This window comes from Chrysemys picta, chromosome 12 (assembly GCF_011386835.1).
Source record: "Chrysemys picta bellii isolate R12L10 chromosome 12, ASM1138683v2, whole genome shotgun sequence".
Taxonomy (NCBI): Eukaryota; Metazoa; Chordata; order Testudines; family Emydidae; genus Chrysemys; species Chrysemys picta.
Window position 1 is genome coordinate 51,553,788 of NC_088802.1, and position 22,058 is coordinate 51,575,845.

The window sequence follows — 22,058 nt, forward strand, 5'->3', positions numbered from 1 at the left end:
CCAGCACTAAATAGCTGCCTCATATCTGCGATAAGGGCTGTTGTTTGTATCTGGTAGGACTCTGTTGGGGGGGAGAGTGTGGCTGATGGAGCATCTTTTGAAAGGGGGCAGTGTATGGCGTGTGGGCTGGGTGGACCACGGGCAGGACCCAGCTCCTCCCCACAGTATCGATAGAGCCTAGAACCACAGCAGGGCTAGATTCACATAGTGTTTGAACTCCCGTCTCTCTCCCCACTCAGGCATCTGTGCAGGGCTGGTGACAGCTGAACTGCAGGGTCCCAGGCTGCTGCCAGCGTAAGTGAGCTTGGCTCAAGGCCCCTAACTGGGGGGCTGAGAAGGCCCGTACCATTCACTGATCTCAGAACATACAGTTAGGGCCTGATTCTCTGTTGCGATAAGGCCCCTTTGCCCTGCTTGGATACTATAAAGGTGCTTTAAAGATGTAAGCAGCCCCCTGAGAATCTCCCTTCAACGGGGAGCCTCCCTGGCTGGTGTGTAATGAGTGAAAGGGCTGTAAAGCAGCTCTGTTTCCCAATCCCTGGCGCAGGGAGAATCATAGACTATCAGGGCTGGAAGGGACCTCAGGAGGTTCTAGTCCAGCCCGCTGCTCAAAGCAGGACCAATCCCCAACTAAATCATCCCAGCCAGGGCTTGGTCAAGCCCGACCTTAAAAACCTCCAAGGAAGGAGATTCCACCACCTCCCTAGGTAACCCATTCCAGTGCTTCACCCCCCTCCTAGTGAAAAAGTGTTTCTTAATATCCAACCTAGACCTCCCCCACTGCAACTTGAGACCATTGCTCCTTGTTCTGTCATCTGCCACCACTGAAAACAGTCTAGATCCATCCCCTTTGGATCCCCCTTTCAGGTAGTTGAAAGCAGCTATCAAATCTCCCCTCACTTTTCTCTTCTGCAGACTAAAGAATCCCAGTTCCCTCAGCCTCTCCTCATAAGTCATGTGCTCCAGCCCCCTAATAATTTATGTTGAATGTCAGGGATGTAGCTAGAGTATGCTGCTCTGTGGCTGGAATACATTACGCTATGGCTTATCTCTGCTTCACAGGGGCCATGGGAAACAGAACATGAGTTGGAGCAGCCCTGGGACTGCTCTAGCTTATACCCGAGGCCAGATAGGGCTCTGCGTGGCCCCCAGATATGGGGTACGTAAAGGTGGCTTAAAGCTATCCCTTGGGGCAGCCCACTCCATACCTGTGAGTAACTGAGAATCAGGCCCAGAGTTTTCTGAGAAGAAGAGGGGGATTTTTGATCCTTTGACACTCACATAAGAAGAACCAAAACAGGACTTAGAAATGACATCCCGCTTCCTGACCTGAGCTTGGAAAACCAAACTGAGCAATTCCCAGCATCACCAGGCCTTTAACAGGGGGCAAGGACATGAGGAGTAAACTCCAGATTATCAGAGCTGTTGGAGTGCAAGAGCAAGCCCAGCTTGTCAGGGGTTAAATACTATTTTTTGGGGGGCACTTAAGCTCTGCCCATGGACTGTGCTTTTGAAATCACTTGTTTGCTGTCAAGCTGACAGCCCTTGAGAAGGGAACTTTTTTCTTCTCCCTTCAGCTGGGACAGCGTACTGGGATGTGGGAAGATTGATGATGTAGATGAAAAGGATACCAGTGTCTGCTGGGACAGATATATGTATATTTAGCAGCGTATTGTCTAGCCAGACAAGATCAATGGATGCAGAGGTGTCTTCAGTGGCCTAGTAGTTTGCAAAACACAGGATTGAAATGTGAATTTGGGGTTTGCATTCCTTTGCTTCTTTCTGAAAAATGATCTAGGAGCGATGCTAGAGAGTGCACTCTCCTTGAAAGCATTTGCACTGGTCTTTGAAATCATTCCTTGCCCTGGCAGCTCACAGGGTCGTAGATCTAGAAAACCACATCCTTCTGATTACCATCTTGGTTTTTCTCCTTCCTTACTCCAGTTGCTAAAATCATGTTGCAACTCCTAGTTCATAGCTACATGCTATTCACAGATAAAACAGGAGTGACCAGGAGCATGGCTGTGTCCCAAGCCGAGTGTAAAACCAGCCTCTCTTCCCAGGCTTTCCCATGACCGCACTCTCCATCCCATCAGCTCAGTCCCCAAACACAAACTGCAGCCCTGCTTCGTGGTGCCTGCTGGGGAAAAGAGAGGGAAAGCCAGCATCTCTTCTGTAATGGGAGGGGCTCAGGTATGATAGCGACAGAAGCCAGAGAGGTACCTAGATCAGAGTCATTTCCACTTTGCTGGGTCTGGATGTGCCCAAGCTGTAGGACAGTGGAGGGTCTGACCCTAAAGCTTTATACCATTTTAAGTGGGATAAAACATTGGCTTCTAATGCTGGTGGTTCTGGTGACAGTGGCAGCTGAACTCATATTTGGAATTCAAGCAGAAACCCCCCCTCCATCCAGATGGATTGTAATTTGGATGCTGTGACTTTAAGGTCCACTTTATCCTGGCTTGCGAGGGTTAAGGTAACAGAAAGCCAGGCTTCCTCCATTTCCTAAGGTATTTAGAGCGTTTCTTTCTTGCCGTGGTGACTTGTGAGAAACTAAGCCTTAAAACCAGCACTGACCCAGGACTGACTGTCGCAAGCCCCAGGGCAAAGATCAGAGTAGCTCCCGGTTCCTATTGTCCATCAGTTTTCCACTGTCACTTTTACACTCCAGCTTTCTGCATGGTGTGAGGCTGGGCAGATGCTAAGTAGTCATCAAACAGACACGGCTGTAAAGCCTAATTCAAAAGAGCACTCGAGTGCAGAGTTCAGCTGTGTGTGGCAGATCTCATCCTTCTCCCACTGAACCAAAGGGAGTCTGGCCATTGACTTCAGTCAGAGCAGGGTGTGGCCTTCTACAGGGGTTGGAAAGGGGATTTATGCCACGTGCAGCTAGCCTCTTTCTGTGTAGTGAGACCCGGAGCGTTCTGGTGCTGGTAGCATGGGCTGGCCCTGAATCTGATTCTCTTCATACTGGATCAGCTGCTGGGGCAGGATTAAACACCCCTGAGTCAGAGCTGGGGGCCAGGTTCCTCTGTATCCTGCCAGGGCACGAGGAGAAAGCAAATCTGTGTCCCAGAAGCTATGGAACTGCTGGCTGCAGTTGATCCTCTGCCCCACAAGCTGCCAGTGTCTCTGGGGATGAAAAAGGGGATCCTAGAACCATCCCACTGCCCTTGAACAAGCTGACATGGCTGGCATCCTATTGACATGCACCAAGAAGAGCCTGTCGGTTCAGCGCTAGGCCTGCCTCACTCATCAGTGACAAACTCGGAGCCTGAACTCTGACCAGCCTCAGATTGTGTTATCTAAACCAGGGAGCGGTGGTATTGACGCACCTTAAACATGTATTTTCCAGGGCAGTTTCTGCCCTGAGTTACCTCTGTGCTAATCTGTTTTTTATCTATCACCTTGGTACCCAGCCCTCATTGGAGTCCTGGCGTGAGAGTAACTAGAATCTGCTACAGTACTGGTCTTGCCTTGTATCTGCACCCATTTAGGAGCACAGATACCGCAAACTGGGGCTTGCTTGTGCACGTACTTAACCCCCAGCTGGTTCACATGCATCGGGGGGGGCCTGTGCAAAAACATGGGTGCCCTTGGGAAGACTTGTCCCTGAATTGCTGCCCTGATCCCATGTGACTGTTTTAGAAGCAGCTGCACTGTGCATGGTCATACACACGCAGGGTTAACAGAAAAGCTTTTAAAGCAATTTCTAGCTATTTGGGGGAAATGTTTCACTATCTGCTGAGAACTGGATTAAACAGGTTGCTGTTCACGGAGGCAGACTCCAGTTTGGCTGCTGCTGCTTAACTGTTGAATAGTTTAGTTTGCTATAGTTCTTCTTTGCCTGACTCTCTCACATTGCTAGACAATGACAGAACACGAGGTGCGTCGGCTATACTTTGTTTAGCTAGATGTGTCAAGGCTGAGCAGCTCAAGGCAGTGAGATTCAAATCCATCCAGGGACACAGAACCAAGGGAACGTGAGGTACAAAATCAAAGGATTTTATTCTAAAAGCCCCACCCATGAGTTATGGATTAAATTATATGTTTTATATATATATATTTTTGCAGAATCATCATGGAGTGTGGATGCAAAAGGCAACCAGGATTCACAGCTGAGTGGACTGGGGATGAATCCGGTTATTTCTGGATTTCTTCCCCACCTCCTATTAGAAACATTGTACTCCTGCTGTTTGGGCCAGATCCAAACATGCTCCCTCATGCAAAACTCCCATTGCAATCAGCGGGCCAAATTATTAACATTATTATGTGTGTTGTGGTAACACCTAGAAGCCCCAGACCTGGGTCCCATTGTGCAAGGCACTGTACAAACACAGAACAAAAAGATCTGCTCCTAAGATCTTGATTTACTTCCACCACTTCCCTAGATATGAAGTCAAGGGAACCATGAACATACTTTTTGCTGAAAGGGTGAATAGTTTGGGGTGAAATTTTGCTGCAGTGTTGTCCCTGGGTTTGCAGAGATTGGCTTGAGACAGACTCTAGAAAAGCATTCAGAAAACGGGGTCCTGTTGAGTAGAGCGTCCAGGTGTGGGTGTGTGAAAATGGTGGTATTCTCCTCAAATTCAATTTAGAACCCGCTCAGAGTAGCTGGGCTGGGTCTGTGAAAACGATTGGCACTGAAGCAGTTAACAACGCTGATGCTGAAATTGTCCTTACTTAACGTTTCAAAGGTTGATACCCTGTTGAAATAAAAGGGACAGTTCCTATCTTTCCCCTGAGCTTTTGTTTCAGGCTCTCTGCAATCTCAGGTTGCATCACACCACATAGAGAAAGTGATTTTTCCCCCCACAGCAGTAATAGCTAGAAACATACATGCATATTTTAATTAAAGCTAAATTTTGTACAGGAATGTAACAGCCCCGCAACAAAGTGCAATAGGGTGTGACACTTTGGCTGGCTCCAGCTAGGCTGTGGAATAAAAAGGCTATTCAGGGAGCTTTAGGATTGACTGATGTTTTTGCTCGATGTGGGAGACATCCTCTAGGCAAAGGAAGGAAACATAGGCAGCAGAGTCGAAATGTGCTCTGCTGGAATCATGGTAGCATCTTAATTCTTTTAAAATTTGATCAGGCTGCAATGATAAGACCCTGGTTCGGCAGCAGAGGCTGCACAGACGTGCAGGGCTGGGAATTAGCGAGGCAGACTGCAGTGTCCTTCGGTGACTTCCAGCCCTTTGTTTGACGCATGCGCGCACACACACGCGTCACTGGGATGACCCAGTTCCTCCCGATCACTTGTCATCCCACCCTTCCCTTCACAGGGCCCTGCGGAAGAGCGGGCCTCTTTTGAGGAGATAAATATAGCCCGTAAACAAGAAAACAGGATGTGTCCACGGGTGATTTAAAAACAAACTTCAAGGGGGGACGATCAGCAGCCCTCTGGTTTGTTCAATAACAGGATCCTCCTCTAAACATGCCTGGTGAAAAGTTGAATGCCCGCAGTTTGCAGTTCTGAGACACCACTGTGCAGCCGACGTGGTTGTTTCCCTCTGTTTTAATCCTTTTAAATTACTTCCTGATGCAGCGGGGTCCGGATCTTACCTTGGATTTCTGCAGGGGAATGAAAACAAAGGGAAAAACAGTAGATCGCAAAGCACGTGGCAGTCCCGGTCGTACAGATGGGAAACTGAGGCACAGAGAGGCCAATGACTTGCTTATGGTGACACAGGGAGTCTGGGGTGAAGCAGGAAGTTGAACCTGGGGCTCCCAAATCTTACGCTCGTGGCCTAACCTCGTTATCATCCTCCTTCTTAGGTGGCCCCAGAATCTCTTGAAGGGGAGGAGAGTTGAGCCTCCCTTCAAAACTCTGTAATTCCCCTCACCCTTAACTCTGCAGGCATGGGGTCTGGTGGGGTTGGGGGGCAGAGCCGTGGGAATTCCCGCTGAGGCTGAGGTTCGCGGGGTCCTGGTGACAGAACGGCCCTCTCCTACGCAGGACTGACCATTGGAGGGAAAACTCCCACCATCACCCTAGCATGGTACAGCTCCACCAAGCGGGGGCGCTAGTGTGCAGAGTCAGCCCCCATGCCGCCTAGGCTTGCTCAGAGCAGGGTAAGAGGATGTGGAGGTAGGAACAGCAGTGCCTGGCCTAGGCTAGCACTCCCGCTCTAGCTAACGCTGATAGAGCTCCGGGAGCTGCAGCCAGAGACTTCCCTCAGATTGTCTGTGCTGGCAAGGCCCTCGCTGTGGTCCCTTTGGGTCAGGTTTGTGGCATGTTGACGGGGACGGTGGAGGAAGCTTGCCTTGCGGCTGCTGAACCTGTTCTCTGGATCGCTGGGGGACTGCAGGCAGCCAGGAAGGAGAACTAGGCCTGGAAGGCAGCCAAGCAGCGAGTGCATCTGACTGCCAAGAAATGAACTTAGGAAGTGAAATCGGGGCGAGAAAACAGCCCCCGCGCTCCCGGGTTCCTCAGGCTGGGCCAGGAGCGGTGGTGGATGCAGCGGGCGCTTAGCAACTGGGGGAAAAGCAAATAAAATTCTGGGATACGTGAACAGCGCCAGGGAAAAACTGACTCTCGCCCAGTGACAGGAAAGAATGAGGCTGGGCTTGGGACTTCGTGCAGCTGCTCGACTTCAGGGCAGGTGCCGAGGCTGCTTGAACCCACCTGGGAGGCAGGTTTGCTGGTCTCTTCCTTGTGCTTCGCCTCTCACGTAGATTTTATCTGCAGAAAAGCCAGTGACCCTTTTACATCCCTCCCCCTCCCAGTCTGCTTATGTTGAAGGTGGGAGGGCAGGCGGGACTGATCCAGCCAGGGTCAGAAGCTGGCGTCTGAAGCGTGAATCCAGGTGTGCAGCCCCTGCTACAACTTCCCAGAGGCAGGAATGGCCAGTGCAGAAAGGTGGGTGAGGCCGACCCTCTGCCCTGGCCCTGTTTGGGAATCCAACGCTGCTGTCTGCGCTAGGCTCCCTCAGTCTCTGGTGCTCTGCTTGGGCCCTGCCCCATGGCATGAGAGAAAGTCTGCTTCCCCTCCATGCACCTACAGGCTGGGTGCTCGCCAGCCCTTATAAACGGGTCCTCCTCCTGGGCGTCACTGCCTGCCATGTTTATTACTGCGCCAACCGTAGCTTGCGCTTGCTCTGATTATTGGCCCTAGGCGAGTGGGGAGATTTACAGGCCTGGGGGGTGAATTACCTGACAGCTGACTGGGTGACTTTGGACTTAGCAATTTGCCTAGAACTGCCTTTGGACCGAAGGACTGGAGACGAGGGGGAGAGCCTGGCCTCTGGATAAGAAAGAGATGCTGCCTGGGGTAGCGTGTGTACTAAACCTGAGGTAGAGAGACCCCTCTGTATCACGTCTCCTATCTCGTTTGCTTGTTCCTGCAGGGGAGGGACAGATCCTGTTTCCTTCATGTGACTCCTCCTGTTAGCCCCCAGCTCCCTGTCCTATGCTCCAAGCACTTCTCCTCCCTCGCAGGGGTCCAGCACCGCCGTGCCCTGGTGCAGGCTGGATTCCCAGCCCGGAGCTCTCTCCTCCCAAGCTGCAGGTGCTGAGAGTCCTGGGAGCAAGGTGCTGAGCTCCAGGATGAGGGGCTGTGTGCGTGGTAGAAAGGGCTAAGAGTGTCGTCTTTGATTTACCACAGCAGGTTCTGTCTAACCTTCCTCAGCTGCGAAAACGGAGGCCCATGAGGTGAAGCCACAAGGCTCCAGCTGAGTTCAAGGCCCCATTGTGCTAGGCGCTGTACAAACCCAGAGTGAGCGAGTCCCTCCCCCAGGGAGCTCACAATGGTAATAGATAAGGCAGGCGGACGGTGGGAGGGGGAAGGGAGGCACCCAGCAGTGAAGTGACTTGCCCAAGGGTCCCCGGTGTATCTGTGACAGAGCCAGAATCGACACCAGATCTCCTGGGTCCCAGTGCAGTGCCCCACCCACTGGTGGTCTTCTGTAAAAGTTCCTTCCGCATTAGAGACTGTGGAAAACCTTTCCCCCTGGCCTGGCTGCCCAGGCTCTCCCCCCGGCCCCACACCTTTCTCATAACCAGCGTGCTAAACACATTTCCCGTGTTTCCTGTCTAGTGAAAGCGGACGCCCGTTCTTCCTATACCTAGCGCTGGCCCATATGCACGTGCCCTTGGTCCTCGCTCAGCCTCCCTCCAGCTCCTCGTTCCCTGAGCCATACCGAGCCAGCCTGAGGGAGATGGATGCCCTGGTGGGACGGATAAAGGACAAAGTTGACGGCTGCGGGAAGGAAAACACATTCCTTTGGTTCACAGGTGAAGCAATAAAACCAGCTGCAGGAACAGCAGAGCATCTCGATAACTGACATTTACATCCTGCTGGGATCCGCAGGCAAGGCGAGGGGTGAGCGGGAGCCACGTGCAAATGGGACGCTGTCTTAGGGACAGCCCTAGCGTTGTGTTAGGGGCTGAAGTGGGGCTTAATTTGGGAGAGAGGAGGACTTGTTCACAGCCTCTGCACAGGGGGTTGAATCTCATCTTCCATGAACTCTGCTCCTTTGTATTCATCTGCGCTAAACAGTATTAAAGACACAGGTCAAGCTCTGCTCTCAGTTATTCTGGTGTGAACTGGGAGCTGTGGCACCGGGGTCAGTGGAGTTTCACCGGTGTAACCGAGAGCAGGATCTCTACGGGTCTTGTTTCTTCCATTCCTATTATCCTGCCTGTCTCACGTTCCCCTGCCATTTTTGTTGAGTCCCCTTCCCTGGCCCTTCTGTCGAGCAAGGCGAACCAGCGTAGGACAGCCCTGTGTAAGCCAGAATATCGGGGGGTGACAACAGGGGTGGGGAATAAACCCCTCCTGGCCAAGTGGGCTTTCAGGGAGATGGGGAGCAATGGACAAGAGGAGCTGCAGGCACAATATGGACTGAGGAGGTTTGGTCGGTTGCATGCCCAGAGCAATACTCAAAGCTGGATTGTGGAAAATGCTGAATGGTGCCTGGCCTCAGGTGAGACCCAGGAGACACCACTGAGAGCGACATGGTTACTCTGAGGAACTGGCTGTCAGGCCCACCCTGAAACTTGGGGGACTCCTCTCCCCTTTGAAATTGGGGGTGTGGGGAATGGGGGCCAGGATCCCCAGAGAGTTTCCTCTGGATTCTTCTGTTGGTCAGGACCTGCCTGAGGTGCTGGTCCACTGGCACTCAGATACCGTGCAGATGGGGGGCTGTAAATTTGCCAGGATAGGTCAGACTCACCCGCCTTGGGGGTTGCTAGGGAGGCTGGACTCCCCCACCTGCTTTATAGGCAGGGTTTGGGCCTCACAGGCCCGTGCTGCTCTGTCAGACTCGGCGACGATCCTTTCTGTCAGGCAACTTGTTTTCCAACCGTCTCCACACCCCCCGCCCTCCCCAGGCTGCCCCACTTCAGGCGGGCGGATGAACCTGGACATCCGTGTCTACAAATTAAACCTCAAATCCCCGTTAATTAAAAAACCCCAATCCGCTTTTGCTGAGACGCCTCCCTAATGAGGATGTCTTGCTTCACTGCCATTCCGATGACAGGAACAGCTCTGCGGCTCATTAACGCCAAATTGCTCTTGTCCCCCCTCCCCCGTCTTAGACTCAGTCTCCTGAGTGGAAGTTCAGCCCCCTTGAGAAAACATGGCCCTGTTATTTGGCAATAACCTCCATTGTCAGCCGTTCAGTCAGTCCTCATTCAAGTGCCTGCCGAGGTAAAAAGCCGTCAGGTGCTGCAGAGGAGGAGAGCAGGGGATTGGTTGCCTCTTTAAAGGGCCTATGAGCTCCCCCATGGGGAGAAAATATCATCCGCAGCAGCTCCCCACTTCCCCCCAAACATCAGGGGACTCTGTCTGGAGCACCCACGATTGAGAGAGACCACCAGACAATCTGCTCCATGGAAGCTGTGTGAGATTGGGCCATCCTCACTCAGTTTCCCAGGTGAAAATCAAAGTAACGCTTCGCTTTGATGGAGCTGATCCGAGTTTATGCCCTAGGGACGGAGGCTAGCTTCTCTCCCATGGTCTTCATGGTCTGACTCGTTCGCTGTGTTTCAGTCCAACTTGTCTGTGTCAGGCTGTTACTCACTGAGATGTTTCTCTCTCCTCCAGGAGACAACGGCCCTTGGGCTCAGAAGTGCGAGCTTGCAGGGAGCGTGGGCCCGTTCTCCGGGGCATGGCAAAGGCAACGAGGTAAACGATGAGGCTGCTCGCAAAGCTGTTAGCATCTTGGTAGCCGTCGCATCTGACCTGCTGGGAGCTGGGAGGGACCTGCTCCTGGAAGGCCCTTGTTCAAATCTGGCCACCAAGCAGAAGGGAGAGATAGGACAGTTCCCTGCCTCTGGCAGAGTTCACTACCAGCTGTCTGGCTACTGCTGCACCAGCTCTGCCATGGATTGATTTACCTGCGGAGCTCCAATTTCTGAAGAGCAAATTTCTTGCCTTTAGAATGGACCAGCTAGTACTAAATGGCAGGTGTTTCCCCAAAATGTCACGGGGCATCCGGCTGAATTAAGGCTGGGGCCCTGGACACATGCCCATGGAGCCTCCTGGCCCCTCCCCCATGCATGGCCCTACCCCTTCTTATGGAAGCAGCAGCCTTCAGATGACTGGAGAAGTTTGCGCCTCTTGGAGCTATTGTCTTAGGCTGTCTGCAGACTCAGGCAGGTATTGTTCACACATGGCTCATCTTTCAAGCTTTTCTCTTGTTGCACAATAGTTACAAACATAATTTTTTAACTGACAGCCCCTAGGTCTGGGCCTATAGTGTGATATACTTTAGCTTCTAGAGAGATATAAAACTATAATCTGGCCCTGACGGAGAAGGATGCTGTGAGATGCATATAAAAGGTCTTCAAGTCCACCCAGCTCTTGAGAAAAGAACAGGAGTACTTGTGGCACCTTAGAGACTAACACATTTATTTGAGCATACGCTTTCGTGGGCTACAGCTTATGCATAAATAAATGTGTTAATCTCTAAGGTGCCACAAGTACTCCTGTTCTTTTTGCGGATACAGACTAACACGGCTGCTACTCTGAAACCAGCTCTTGAGGTGACCCAAGCTGAGACCTGGGCTCTGACTGTGCTGAGAATTAATTTAGAGCTTGGATTTTATTGTCCTGGAAGTGCTGAGCTCCCACTGACTTCCGTAGGGGTTCAGGGTGCTCTGTGTTTCTGGAAATCAGGCCTGGAAGTGTGTGTCCTTGTAAGCCCTGAAATCTAACTGTACGGAGGTGGGGTTTTAGTATTTGCTGTCTCCAGCGGAGCCATCTGTGTGGTGGCTTTGATTATTTACACGCAAGCAGCCCAAAGTCTCCAGCATGACTCAGGCTTTTCCCGCTTCTGCTTGTGTTACGCACTGTGAATGTGTGTCGGGTTACATTTCCCCATTTGCTCCAGGACGGAAGGGGAGGGGGCAGCGGAGGGAGGCAGCATCTCTTTCCTCATCTGTTTCCTGACATCTTCCAAATATAGTAGAGGTCCGGAGGAAACTGATGTGGGATTCCGAGAAAAGGCAGCTGTGGGGCTGGCCAGCCAAACAAGGGGTACTCCCTCTTCCTGGCATCTTTTTGCAATTCTTGCTTGGTTATTTTTTTATACTTTTTTTTTCTCTCCCCTTCTCCACCTCCCAAAAATCAGCAAATAGGGATTGTATTCTCTTCTGACCTAATAAAAAAATAAATCTTTAGCAACAACCCAACACACCTATGAGCAACCAAGCCTATGATAACAACAGGCAGCCTAGCACCCACTCGCAACGCTACAAGAACAAACCAGGGCTAGCAACTCACTGCTCATAGACAACCCTACAGATCAGACCTCACAGAAAGGGGAGAAAGTCCATAAGGATATAGAAACACCTGTCAGGAGCAGTGATTTTTAAAATCCCTCTAGGTTCCTTCTTAAACTTAATGCAAAAAACGAATATTTACAGATATTTCCAAGTGCCTCTCATATCTTTGTTCTATAGCATCTCAATCCTATAGGTGCTGATCTCTATTCTATTGCCTCAGGTCTCTTTTGTGGTCTTATGGATGTGGTTTGCCTATCCGGACAACCCCGGAGTATGTGATCTGTCTGCCTGTTTTAGACTGCCGCCCATCACTGCAATACCTGAGCACCTACCATATAAAATCAGTCCCTGCTGGACTTCATGGTGTCTCTGCTACTTCTCCCTCTTTGGGCTCAAATCTCTGCTTGGGAGAGGGTGTTTGTGGGATTTTTTTGGGTAGAGGTTTAGGGGAACCAGGGAGGCTGTCCGTGTTGTGAGTGTCATTCCTGTGGTGACAAGGCTTTTTATATGGGTTGGGTGAAGCCTGAAACTAGCTGGCGAGTTTACAAAAGAACATTGGTTATTAATGAAAGCACTTTTCAAGCAACTTGGCTTTTCCTTAGGCCCTGATCCAAATCCGAGGAGTCTTTCTAGGGACTTTGATGGGCTTTAGATTAGGCCCTTCCTGAGGGAGAATAGCAATACTGCAGTCTTGGCTTTTTCCCACCCTCTCCGTGAGCTCTGCACAGCAGAATAAAAACTTTGCCTCTCCTCTGCAGCAGCCCCCAAACCGTTGGGGAAACTGTCTCCCCATCTCTGGCTGGTTGGGCCCTTAGCTGTTACACCCTGGAAGGGCTGGTACTGTAAGGAACCCTGATGTGTCCAAGGCGATGCAGTTGACACATGAGGAGGCGCTGGAGGTGTGTTGAATTTGCCATGGAAGGAAGCAGCAGACCCACCATCACCCCTCCCAGGCATATGGGGACGGTGTCCCCCGGCACGGTTCCCTCTGTTTTGTACCTCGCCTGGGAGTCGCACTGAACGGGGGAGCAGTGCCGTCTCTCCGCTGGAAACGTCCTAGTTTTTGACCTATTGTTGGGATGGATTTGTTATTACTTGCAAGAGAATGTTCTGTACTATCTGGTGTCAAGTTTTTGTAGAAAGCCTTGGCCTTTGTAATTTGATGGCATCACACAATTGTGCAACCTTTATCACTGAGAAAAATCCATGTGGATTTTTTTGTTTTGTTTTGCTTCAGCGTAGTGTTTACTACTGAAAATGTCACCCTGAGCTTGTCAAAAGGCTGCTCTGGCTTCCTGTGTAACTAAACACACCCCAGTACGTGGTATAGGTAGCACAGCTAGTGAATATCCCTTTGACTCTCTCTTGCTGCCGGCTATGAGTCATTATGGGTTTGTATACGAATCACTTGACCTTACTGTGTCTCAGTTAACCCAGCTGTAACTTGGTACAAGCGAAACCTTATTTAAAAAATACAAGGGCCTCTTTTGACCGTCCATAGTCCAAATAAAATTAAAAATCTGGGACAGAGGCTGATTTAAGCCAGAGATGACTGTACATAGCACATAGTTTCATATTTGAGTTCCTTCAGAACTCTTGGGTGATACCATCTGGTCCTGGCAACTTATTTAGGTTAGAGCTCTAACCACTGGATTATATTTCCTCCCTGGCTAGAGGTAGACCCAGGTTTGTTGGGAAATGAACTAGTGGGTAATTAAGAGTAGGGGAAATTGTTTGTGATGTGGTCAGGAGGGAGTTAGTTTAAAGGTGCAGGCCTGGCAGGTATGTGTTCGTATGTATATTTCAGCAATCTGGAGGGTGCAGCTTTCATGTACTGGAGTTGTTTCCAGTTGGTACTGTACAAACACACGCATGTACACCCCGCCCCTGTAGCCAGCCCATGAGGCCTGCACATAGAAACAAAACCAAATCAGCAGTAACCGCAAGCTAAACATTTCTCTGTGTGTTAGATTCTCACACAACATCAAAGGCTTATGGAAATAGTGTTCCCCAGCTACATGTCTTGTGAAACCAGCTCTGCGATTTTTCTATTGCTCATCAAAACAGATGAGAAGTAAAAGGTACTGTTAGGAACTTTAGTCTGGAGGGGACCTCCGGGTCATCGAATCCATTTTCCAACCCCAAATCTTTGTTAAAAAGTGCGAAAGTGGGAAATCCAGCTAACTTTTCTCTCTCCTCCTGCTCTAAAAAAAGAACTCTGTAAGTTTAAAACCCCCAAACGTTGGAAGGACTCAAAATGTACAGGATTAAGCCATGCATGGGTCTGGTGCTGGCCCAGGGTGAATTTCATCCTAAAGAAACTGGGAGCTGGGAGGAAGCTACTCTTTGAATTCACTTCGCTGCAGGATTTTTTTTTCCCTGACACAGCTTCACATTTCTGATGCAATCCTCCTGCTTTGTAATTTGTTTAGTATCCGTGACTCTGAATAATTCCTTTACTTTGTATCAGGGGAGGTTTGGGTTAACGAAAAGCTCCCGTGCAGAAGGGCCACTGTGAGTATACCTGTCTGTCTTCCAGGTGGGAGTGCAGCCAAGCAAACGACCTGGGAAGGGGGACATCGTGTTCCGGCGCTGGCTTATTGGCCTGGCAGGATCCCTGCAAACATGACGAGCGCTGCACTGTTGAGGTAGGAGGACAAAACTTTTTTGTTTTCCCTAGGTGAGGTCTTATGATCTAAGCACAGGACTGGGAGCCTGCATCAGGAGGCCTGGATCTTACATAGTCTTTCTCCCAAGCAGGTAATGGGCTTTCAGGGCATGAGCTAAACTGCTGGCATTTCTGCTTTAAACACTGGGAAGCAAACCATGATCTGTCGGCTTGGTCCTGACAGATGAGCCTTTGCTCAATGGCTCAGAGGGAGGTAGAGGAAAATCCAGGATCGCTGCCAGCGTGCCTGCGGGGGGATGTTCCTGCCTGACCTCAAGCTGGGCTGTGGATAAAACTGTGTATCGTGCGGCATTGGTGGAATCCAAGTCTTTGTCCTTCTCTTAGTGAGGGCCAGCCCGGCGAACCCTGCCAGGACAGCCCGAGGCAAAACATTCCAAGGATTAATCCCCCTTACAGGGAAGAAAGGAATTGTGATTATACACAAAAGCTGTGCTCCAACTGATCAGAGCAACTGTTTGCCTAGCCTGGTCCCCTGTCACGGAGTGGGGTGGGGGAGGGGTAGCCAGGACTGGATGCTCTAGGAAAGAGTGTAAAGCCCACATCCGCCGTTACCGAACGCATCGCAGCTCTGAGTGGGAAAGGGAGAGACTGGATTATCTGCTGCTTTTACGTCTACCAGACCCAGTCCAGCAGGTTTGACAGCGATAACTCTAGGAAGCTGCCAGAGTTTCAGGGCGCACAGTTGTGGCTGGATTAGAGAAGGAGGGGGCTGAAGGGCACTTGCAGACTCTCAGAAATACCCAGTTCCAGATTTTTGTTGTTGTTAACGATGAAATGCTCCAGTCCCGCACAGCCCCAGGGGCGGGCAATCCAGCTTTATGCACTATCCCGTGAAACCCACTGACCATGCTGGGGGCAGCGAACAGCACTACAGTGCAACTACTCTGGTCTGGAGCCTGTGGGTTCTCGGTCACTAGACTGACATGAGCCCAGATCCATAGAGCCCTGCGCGGATGCAAGATTTGTATCTGCATCTGATCCGCAATCTGCTAACATGGTCCGTGGATATCTGTGGACCTAAAGCAGATATCCGCAGATCTGCAGGTCTCTACCGGTCTAGTGCCTCTAGCCTGGCCTGCATCCAGTTATCTCCTGTGCACTGACGGGGAGTCGGTGTTGGACAAGGGAATTTAAAGACCACAAACTCTGAAGAGGTTTAAATAACTTCAGATCAACAAAAGGCAGGATGTTGCAAGTGAAGGGCTGACTGCTTGTCTTTGAGGAACTCCACTCACCCGCCACATCCGGTGGTGACGCACATGGTGGTGACGTAAATCAACATCTCAATAAATGGGCATTAGTGAATGTCAATCACACACTGGGGGGAAAGGGCAGGACAGTTGTAGGAAAAGTGGGAATATATACAACGATGTTGAACAAAGTGGAGCCCTGGGATTTTGTAGCCCGTCTAACGGATTGGGTACAGGGCCAAGTTATCCCGAAGCTGTGGGGTTTTATACCTGACATTCATGCCAGTTAAAGGCACACCATTGGGAGCCTTGGGGACTGAAGGTGTAGCAGAGACTACAGCAGTGTCAGCTTTCCTCCTCCTCCCCCTTCCCCAGGAGCGATTTTCCCTGGGGGTAACGGGAGAGTTTGATTTCTCAGGCTCTCTTATTTGCAGGCGCCTCTGGCCGGACTGCTGACAAGGACACTGATTCATGTCTCATCGAATGCGGGACACCCTAGTCAGCTAGGGACTGAGACCACCAGGCAGATATGAGTGGGTGATAATCTTTGTCATTACCAATCAGGAAGGGCTCTATACTGGTGACCTGCCTGTGAGGCTCTCTGTCTGACACTCACCCTCAAAACTGTGCAGGTTGTTTACTGTCCAGATTTCTTTTTCCCCGTGACATGTCAGCAATGGATTCCATCCCGTTCCCCTAGCCTGTCCTCTGATCCCTCAATAGCTTGTTTTGGAAGCAGCTTTTCTTACAGAATCTGATGCAGATAGTTTCACAGAAAGGTCACCTTTGTTTCCCCAGCGCTGCAGGGTATTTCTCTTTGCTGTCATTAAACCAATAGGAATCCACCTCCAGGAAATCTGGCAGAGATGGAGCACTCTTATCGGCTGAATTGCCGATGTGTCCTCTCTCAGGTTAGAGAGGTAGTGCAGCCTGCTGCTCTGAATTTTTGCCCCAACACGACCACTGGCTCACCCTGGGGCTTGGGCCCACACCCAAAGGCAGTCTTTTCCAGTTGTGGCCTCTGCTCTTAGGTGCCTCTATAGGTACTTATGGGCCCCTCATCACAGGGGCATCCAAGCACATAGTAATCACTAATGGATATTATCCTCACTCACCCCTGCGAGGAAGGGCTGAGCTGTTCTCCCCATTGTACAGAGGGGAAACTGAGGCCCAGAGAGACTAAGTGACTTGCCCAAGGTCACACAGGAAGTCTGTGACTAAGCCAGGAATTGAATTGGTGTCTCCTGAGTCCCAGTCCAGGCAACTGTAAAGCCCCCAGAAGATGCAAAGCTGGTGTGTCCAGGACTTTTACTCGTCCCTGACTGCAGGAGCCCAGGGTAGGGGGCATGGTGTGGCACTTCTACCACGGCCCAGAGGGCCTGTTGCAATCAGGGGGGACATTACGAGCCCTTATGGCTATTCTGATCTGTGCTGCAGGCTGAGCTGACACCTGTCAGGCCCAGGATAGGGTTCTCACTAGCAACACTCCCCATCAATCCCTATGCCCACCCCAGATTGGTGCAGGAATTAACTCTCCTCCCCTGCGCCTTATACTGAGACATAGTTACTCCAGTTGGAGATGTGGGTGCTTTGAACATCTGAAAACAAGGCACTCAGTGTCTCAGGCTGATGAATAAAGCAGCTCATCCAATCTGGGCATTCAGAATTAGTGGATGCTTTTGGAAATGTTGGCCTCAGTCCTTCTTCGCCACCATTTCCTCCTCCTGTTAAACCTTCTTCGCTGCACAGCGGTGTGGCCGAGATTCATTAGCTAACGTCTGTGCAGCATGCCATGTATTGCTGTCCCCTGCCCTGGCAAGGGCATGGTCCCAAGGACCGTCCGGATGGGTCTTTCCCATCTCTGGTTCCTGTGATCCCAACTGGCATTGGAGAGCGTAGGCGCCACCTGAAATGATCACCCTGAAGGAAGGGAGGATGCAACACGCCAAGCCCAGGAAATGCAAGCGGCTGGCTGCATTGTGAAAGAGGCACGCCTGTGTACTAGCTTGGCTGCACTCCAGTCTCTCCGTCAGGGCTGCTGATGCAACCAGCACTACGTGCTGCTGGGAAAGACTCCGCACGCTGTTGGGAGCAGATGGAGCGTTCCTGTGGAGTTGTGAGCGATGGATCTGAGTGCAGGAGGAAGGTGCACGGGGTGAAATGTCCAGCCCCAATTAAAGCAGTCAGGGTAAAGGCTTTGCGCCCATTGGGGAAGAAGCCAAGCAGCATTTTTGTGCGACGGGGAAACCTCTTTGTGGATGAAGGTTGCCCCTCACCCTCAAACGATGGTGATGCAGAAGGCCTTTGTGGGGTGATGTTTGGAGGCGCACGTGGAGTGTAATCTCTTAAAGATCTGATCCTGCAGCCTCTACATGCAGAGAGCTCCCATTTACGTTGATATGGGCACTTTGCAGGCATAAGCCCGGCAGGGTTGGACCCTTTATGGATTACACTGTAGAAGCGCCTTCAAATTCCTTGGGCTGGCTTTGGAATGGCCTGCACTGCTTCTGTACTCTGTGTGGCTATCCTGGGGAGAGCAGTGCTGAGCGAGGCTTGCAGGAAGCCCAGGTCAGTGGACAGCAGGGCACAGAGCCACGGAAAGCAAGTCAGAACTGAACAGAAACATGCCGATGCACTCTGTGTTCTTTTACACACACTGTCCTCCTGCGTGCCAGTGCAAACGTGCTGCTACTAGCTCGTTTCCACTGAAATCTGTCGTGTCTAACTGTTTTGCTTAATGCTATTTAACTAGTAAAGCCTGTCGTGCCTTTGCCATTCTCCTCACTAGTCAAAAGTAGGGCCTTGAAGTAGGTCACTGGGATGAATAAGAAGCAAATTGCACCATCATTTATTACACACTCTCGGCAAAATTCTGCAGATTGAGCAAAGCTATTCTGCAGTATTTTTTGCAGGGACTGGTGTGCGTCTTGCTTAATAGCTCTGCGTTGTATCATCAGCGAAATGTGGTTTGAGGTGGATTTAAAGAGCAAGGCATTGACTGTCGTGATGTCATCTAGGATCCTTGTGAGCTACTTGCTGCTCCGCTTCATTGATTTTTTTAAAATATTCATCCTGGTTCTTGCCCTACAACGAGCTGGAAGAAATACCTGTAGTGTCAGAACATCCAGTGTTGTTCAAATAGACGTGGACCCTAAGCAGAAAGTTTGAATGGCTTTATTTACCCACAGGTCTCCTTATGAGTGGTTGCTATGTAGGCAAAAGCATCTTCCTCTTTCAGGACTGCCATGTTTTCCCAGCTTTACTTCTGAGATTCATCCTCTTGCACCACATTGGCCTTCACACAGCTCTTGGAAGGTCACAAATGCACATTCACCTAGAGAGATTTGGTCTCCAGTGTACTAAATTGTCAGGCTTCTTAGCCAAGGAAGTGAGTTTTGTGTTTTGGATGTTGCCATCCCAGGGAAGGAGGTGCCATCCCTTATATTTATTGCAGGCACCTTCAAAATACCAAAGGTAACTTGACACAAGAGCTAAAGTGCAAATTGTTAACCCTTTCAGTCTCGAGCTGACCCCAGGCAGAGTTGTTGCAGCGTATTTATGCCGGTTGACCTGGCCGGGGAGTGGTTCGTGGCTGGAGTTTCGTCAACAGTCTTAGAAGTCTCTTCTTCCCTTGATATGCACGTCCAGCTCGTGTCTTTCCGGCTCAGCAGTCAGCGAACTCTGAATCCTGAGATGCCAGCTAAGAAAGAGGTCTTGTGTTAGAGCTGAAGACCTGGAACATTGACAGGAAAGATGAATTGTCATCAAAGGTTCCGTTACAGCATGAAACCTCCTGACATCTGTGATCTGCACTTCATATCTGCAGGGGATACTGGAACGTGATACCCCCGGAGAACTCTGAAATCTTCATGATCAAAAGCCAGTCACAGGGGAGACTGCTCCCAGGGGGATGGGGAAAGAGATTGACAGCAACAGCTGGAGTCACAGTGTCACATGGAACATAGAGCGTAGGAATAAGGGCGTTACGAACTCAAAGCTTGGCTCCCATTCAAGGCTCACCAAACTGGGTGAGCCTGAGCTGTGTTATGGAATAACCCCAGGCGTGTGTGGTTTCAAGACAGATCGCACTAGCCCTGAGTTTAGACTGTAAACTCTTTAGAGCAGAGTTTTATGAGTTTGCCCGGTACCTAGCATGATGGGGGCCTGTGAGCACTCCTATGTAAATATTAAATCATCCTGCAAAGGCATCTGCCTGTGAGGCCATGAAGGTCCCTTTGCAGAATTGGAACCATGGTTAGGAGCTGTGACTGGGTGAAATGTGGTTGTTTCTAGCATGGCCGATGGGTCTGATGTGCCCCTCTCACATATCCCTCTGTTCTCCCCTTACACAATCCCTGAGTCTCTGATCATTTCCACCAGCCCGGCCTTCTGTTTCCAACCCATTTTTGGCATGACGGCTTGCCATGGTTCTAAGAGGTAATGCTAAGAGCCAGATTCTGAGAGGTGCAGAGCATCTGCAGCTCGCCTGGCCAGTAGGGGAGCTGCAAGCAGGGGACAGCCTCGGGGTTGGCTCAATGGGAGCCGTAGGCCACGTCTACACTACAGGCGTTGTGGCAGCGTAGCTACAGCACCGTGACCCCATGCAGCGATGGAAGGGGGTTTTCCGTTGGTATAGGAACACCACCTCCCCTAGCAACTGTTGCTAGGTTGATGGAACCTTGTTGGCCTGGGTGGGATTCCCCCGGGGATGAGGCCTGAGTGTTCTCTGTTTGGAGCCTGACTTATTTAACAGCCTCCTCACTTGCCTCACCCATCAGCCAGCCTCTAGGAGAGGGCGTTAGACCGAGCCTGCCTTTCTGCTTTGCTCAGCGTTGTTTGGCCGCTCGGTCTCTTAGCAGCCGGAGAAATAAGAGCTTCAAGTTCCTCTGTTTCCAACTCACGCAGCTGGGATAGTACCAGTGGGCCCAGGCCAGAAGTGCTCTCTCAGGCAAAACTCCCGTTATGGCCAGTCGTGCTCCTTGACTTCCGTGGGAGTGTTGGTTGAGTCAGGAGTTCAGGCCTGGGCCCCATAATACCCGGCAGCCTTACTGCTGCTTGGCATGGCACTTCTGCTCCAGCCCAAAGCACAATAGTAGGGCCTCTGTGAGACAGGCACGTTGTAGGGTTGTTTTGCCTTCCTCAGGCCTGGTAAGCTAAGAAGCAGGTTCAGCTAGTTACCTGAGATCGCACGGAGTCAGCAGAGAACTCGGAGCTCCTGCCACTGGGGTTTGTGTCTGATCAGTGGAACGTGCCCCCCGCTAATGTTTGCTTCCTAAAACAGAGGTGTTACCCGCCTGGCTCGGCCCAGCTGCCTGGAGGTCCAAGAGGCCGAAGGAGCTCTTCCCACCCTGGCAAACTCCGTCATACGTCTTAAGTGCTGTGACTGGGACAGAGACCTTTCTTCATTTCCAGCAAGCAGGGAGTTGCCATCCTGTTCAGGTGCCTTAGGCATGCAGGGGATAAGAGCCTTTCCCAGGCTGCTGTTCAGGGCTGGGAGTTACTTGTTCTTGTATCCAACCTCCTTTAACGCCGCAAGAATAAACCCCTGAGGAGGAGAATGTGCTGATGAAAGAGAGGCGCTTTCATTGCTGATCCACACTGCTAGTTCACGCCAGCGATGGAAGCCCTGTGCCCCGACACTCGCAGCCTTCTTGTAACTCTTGTGGGAGCCTAGCGTAAGGGGCCTTCTCAAAGCTACTTGCGAGAGGTTTCGGAGTCAAAGGAGCACAGGCTACAGTTTTCATAGGGTCCCAAACTCCCAGCTACCATGGAAAGTCAGTGGGAGCCCTCTTTTTAAAACCCCAAGCCCCAGTGCTTCTTACCGAAGCAGGTCGTGAACACTGCTGAGTTCTTACCTGGTTGTTTTCATCTGCAGATCTTGAAGTACTTTTAAACATGAAATGTTTCTCCGCTCCTTGTGCACATGGTCCAGGGATCTCTGGGGAATGTCACTGACATCCTGTTTCCTTTATAAGGGGCTGGGGGCTGCCCTGGGAGGACACATCTGTCCCCAAAGTCGGTGCGTAGCTTGTTTTGACCATCCTAGATTGCCTGATGCTCATGCTCACGGGCAGCCATGGTGGCTGTCCACTCCAGAGGATGTAGGAATCATACATGGGCCTCGTGGGAGTGCATTCATATTTGTGCCAACAACTGGGAGGATTAGAAGGGAAGCAGAACTACAGAAAGTGAGGGTTAGATGAGGGGAAACAGAGATGCAGAGAGCTGGATTTGCCCCTGATCTCACTGGAGTTGTACCTGCTTAGGACAGTGGTGAATTTGGCCTGGAAAGTGTAAGTGACTTCCCCAAGGCTACGCAAGAAGTCAGTATCAGAGCCAAGAGCTCAGGAGTTCCTGGTCCCAATCCCATGCTCAGTCCCATCCCATCAGACCATGTTCATGTACAATCAGCACGGTAAAAGCTGGCTGCAGTCCACAAACAGCGGG

The 22,058-nt window shown here is 51.0% G+C and overlaps 1 protein-coding gene across 18 annotated transcripts in view; it reads left to right on the forward strand.

Annotated features, from left to right (window-relative positions):
- Positions 1-22,058, forward strand: part of ARSG (arylsulfatase G) — a 94,345-nt gene that overhangs the window by 51,361 nt on the left and 20,926 nt on the right. For all 18 annotated transcript variants that reach the window (XM_042840982.2, XM_024104620.3, XM_065563691.1 and 15 more), the window contains 3 exons: positions 8,041-8,237; positions 10,051-10,131; positions 14,272-14,380. In XM_042840982.2, the coding sequence (XP_042696916.2) occupies positions 8,041-8,237; positions 10,051-10,131; positions 14,272-14,380 (387 nt within the window). The remainder of the gene's footprint in view (positions 1-8,040; positions 8,238-10,050; positions 10,132-14,271; positions 14,381-22,058) is intronic.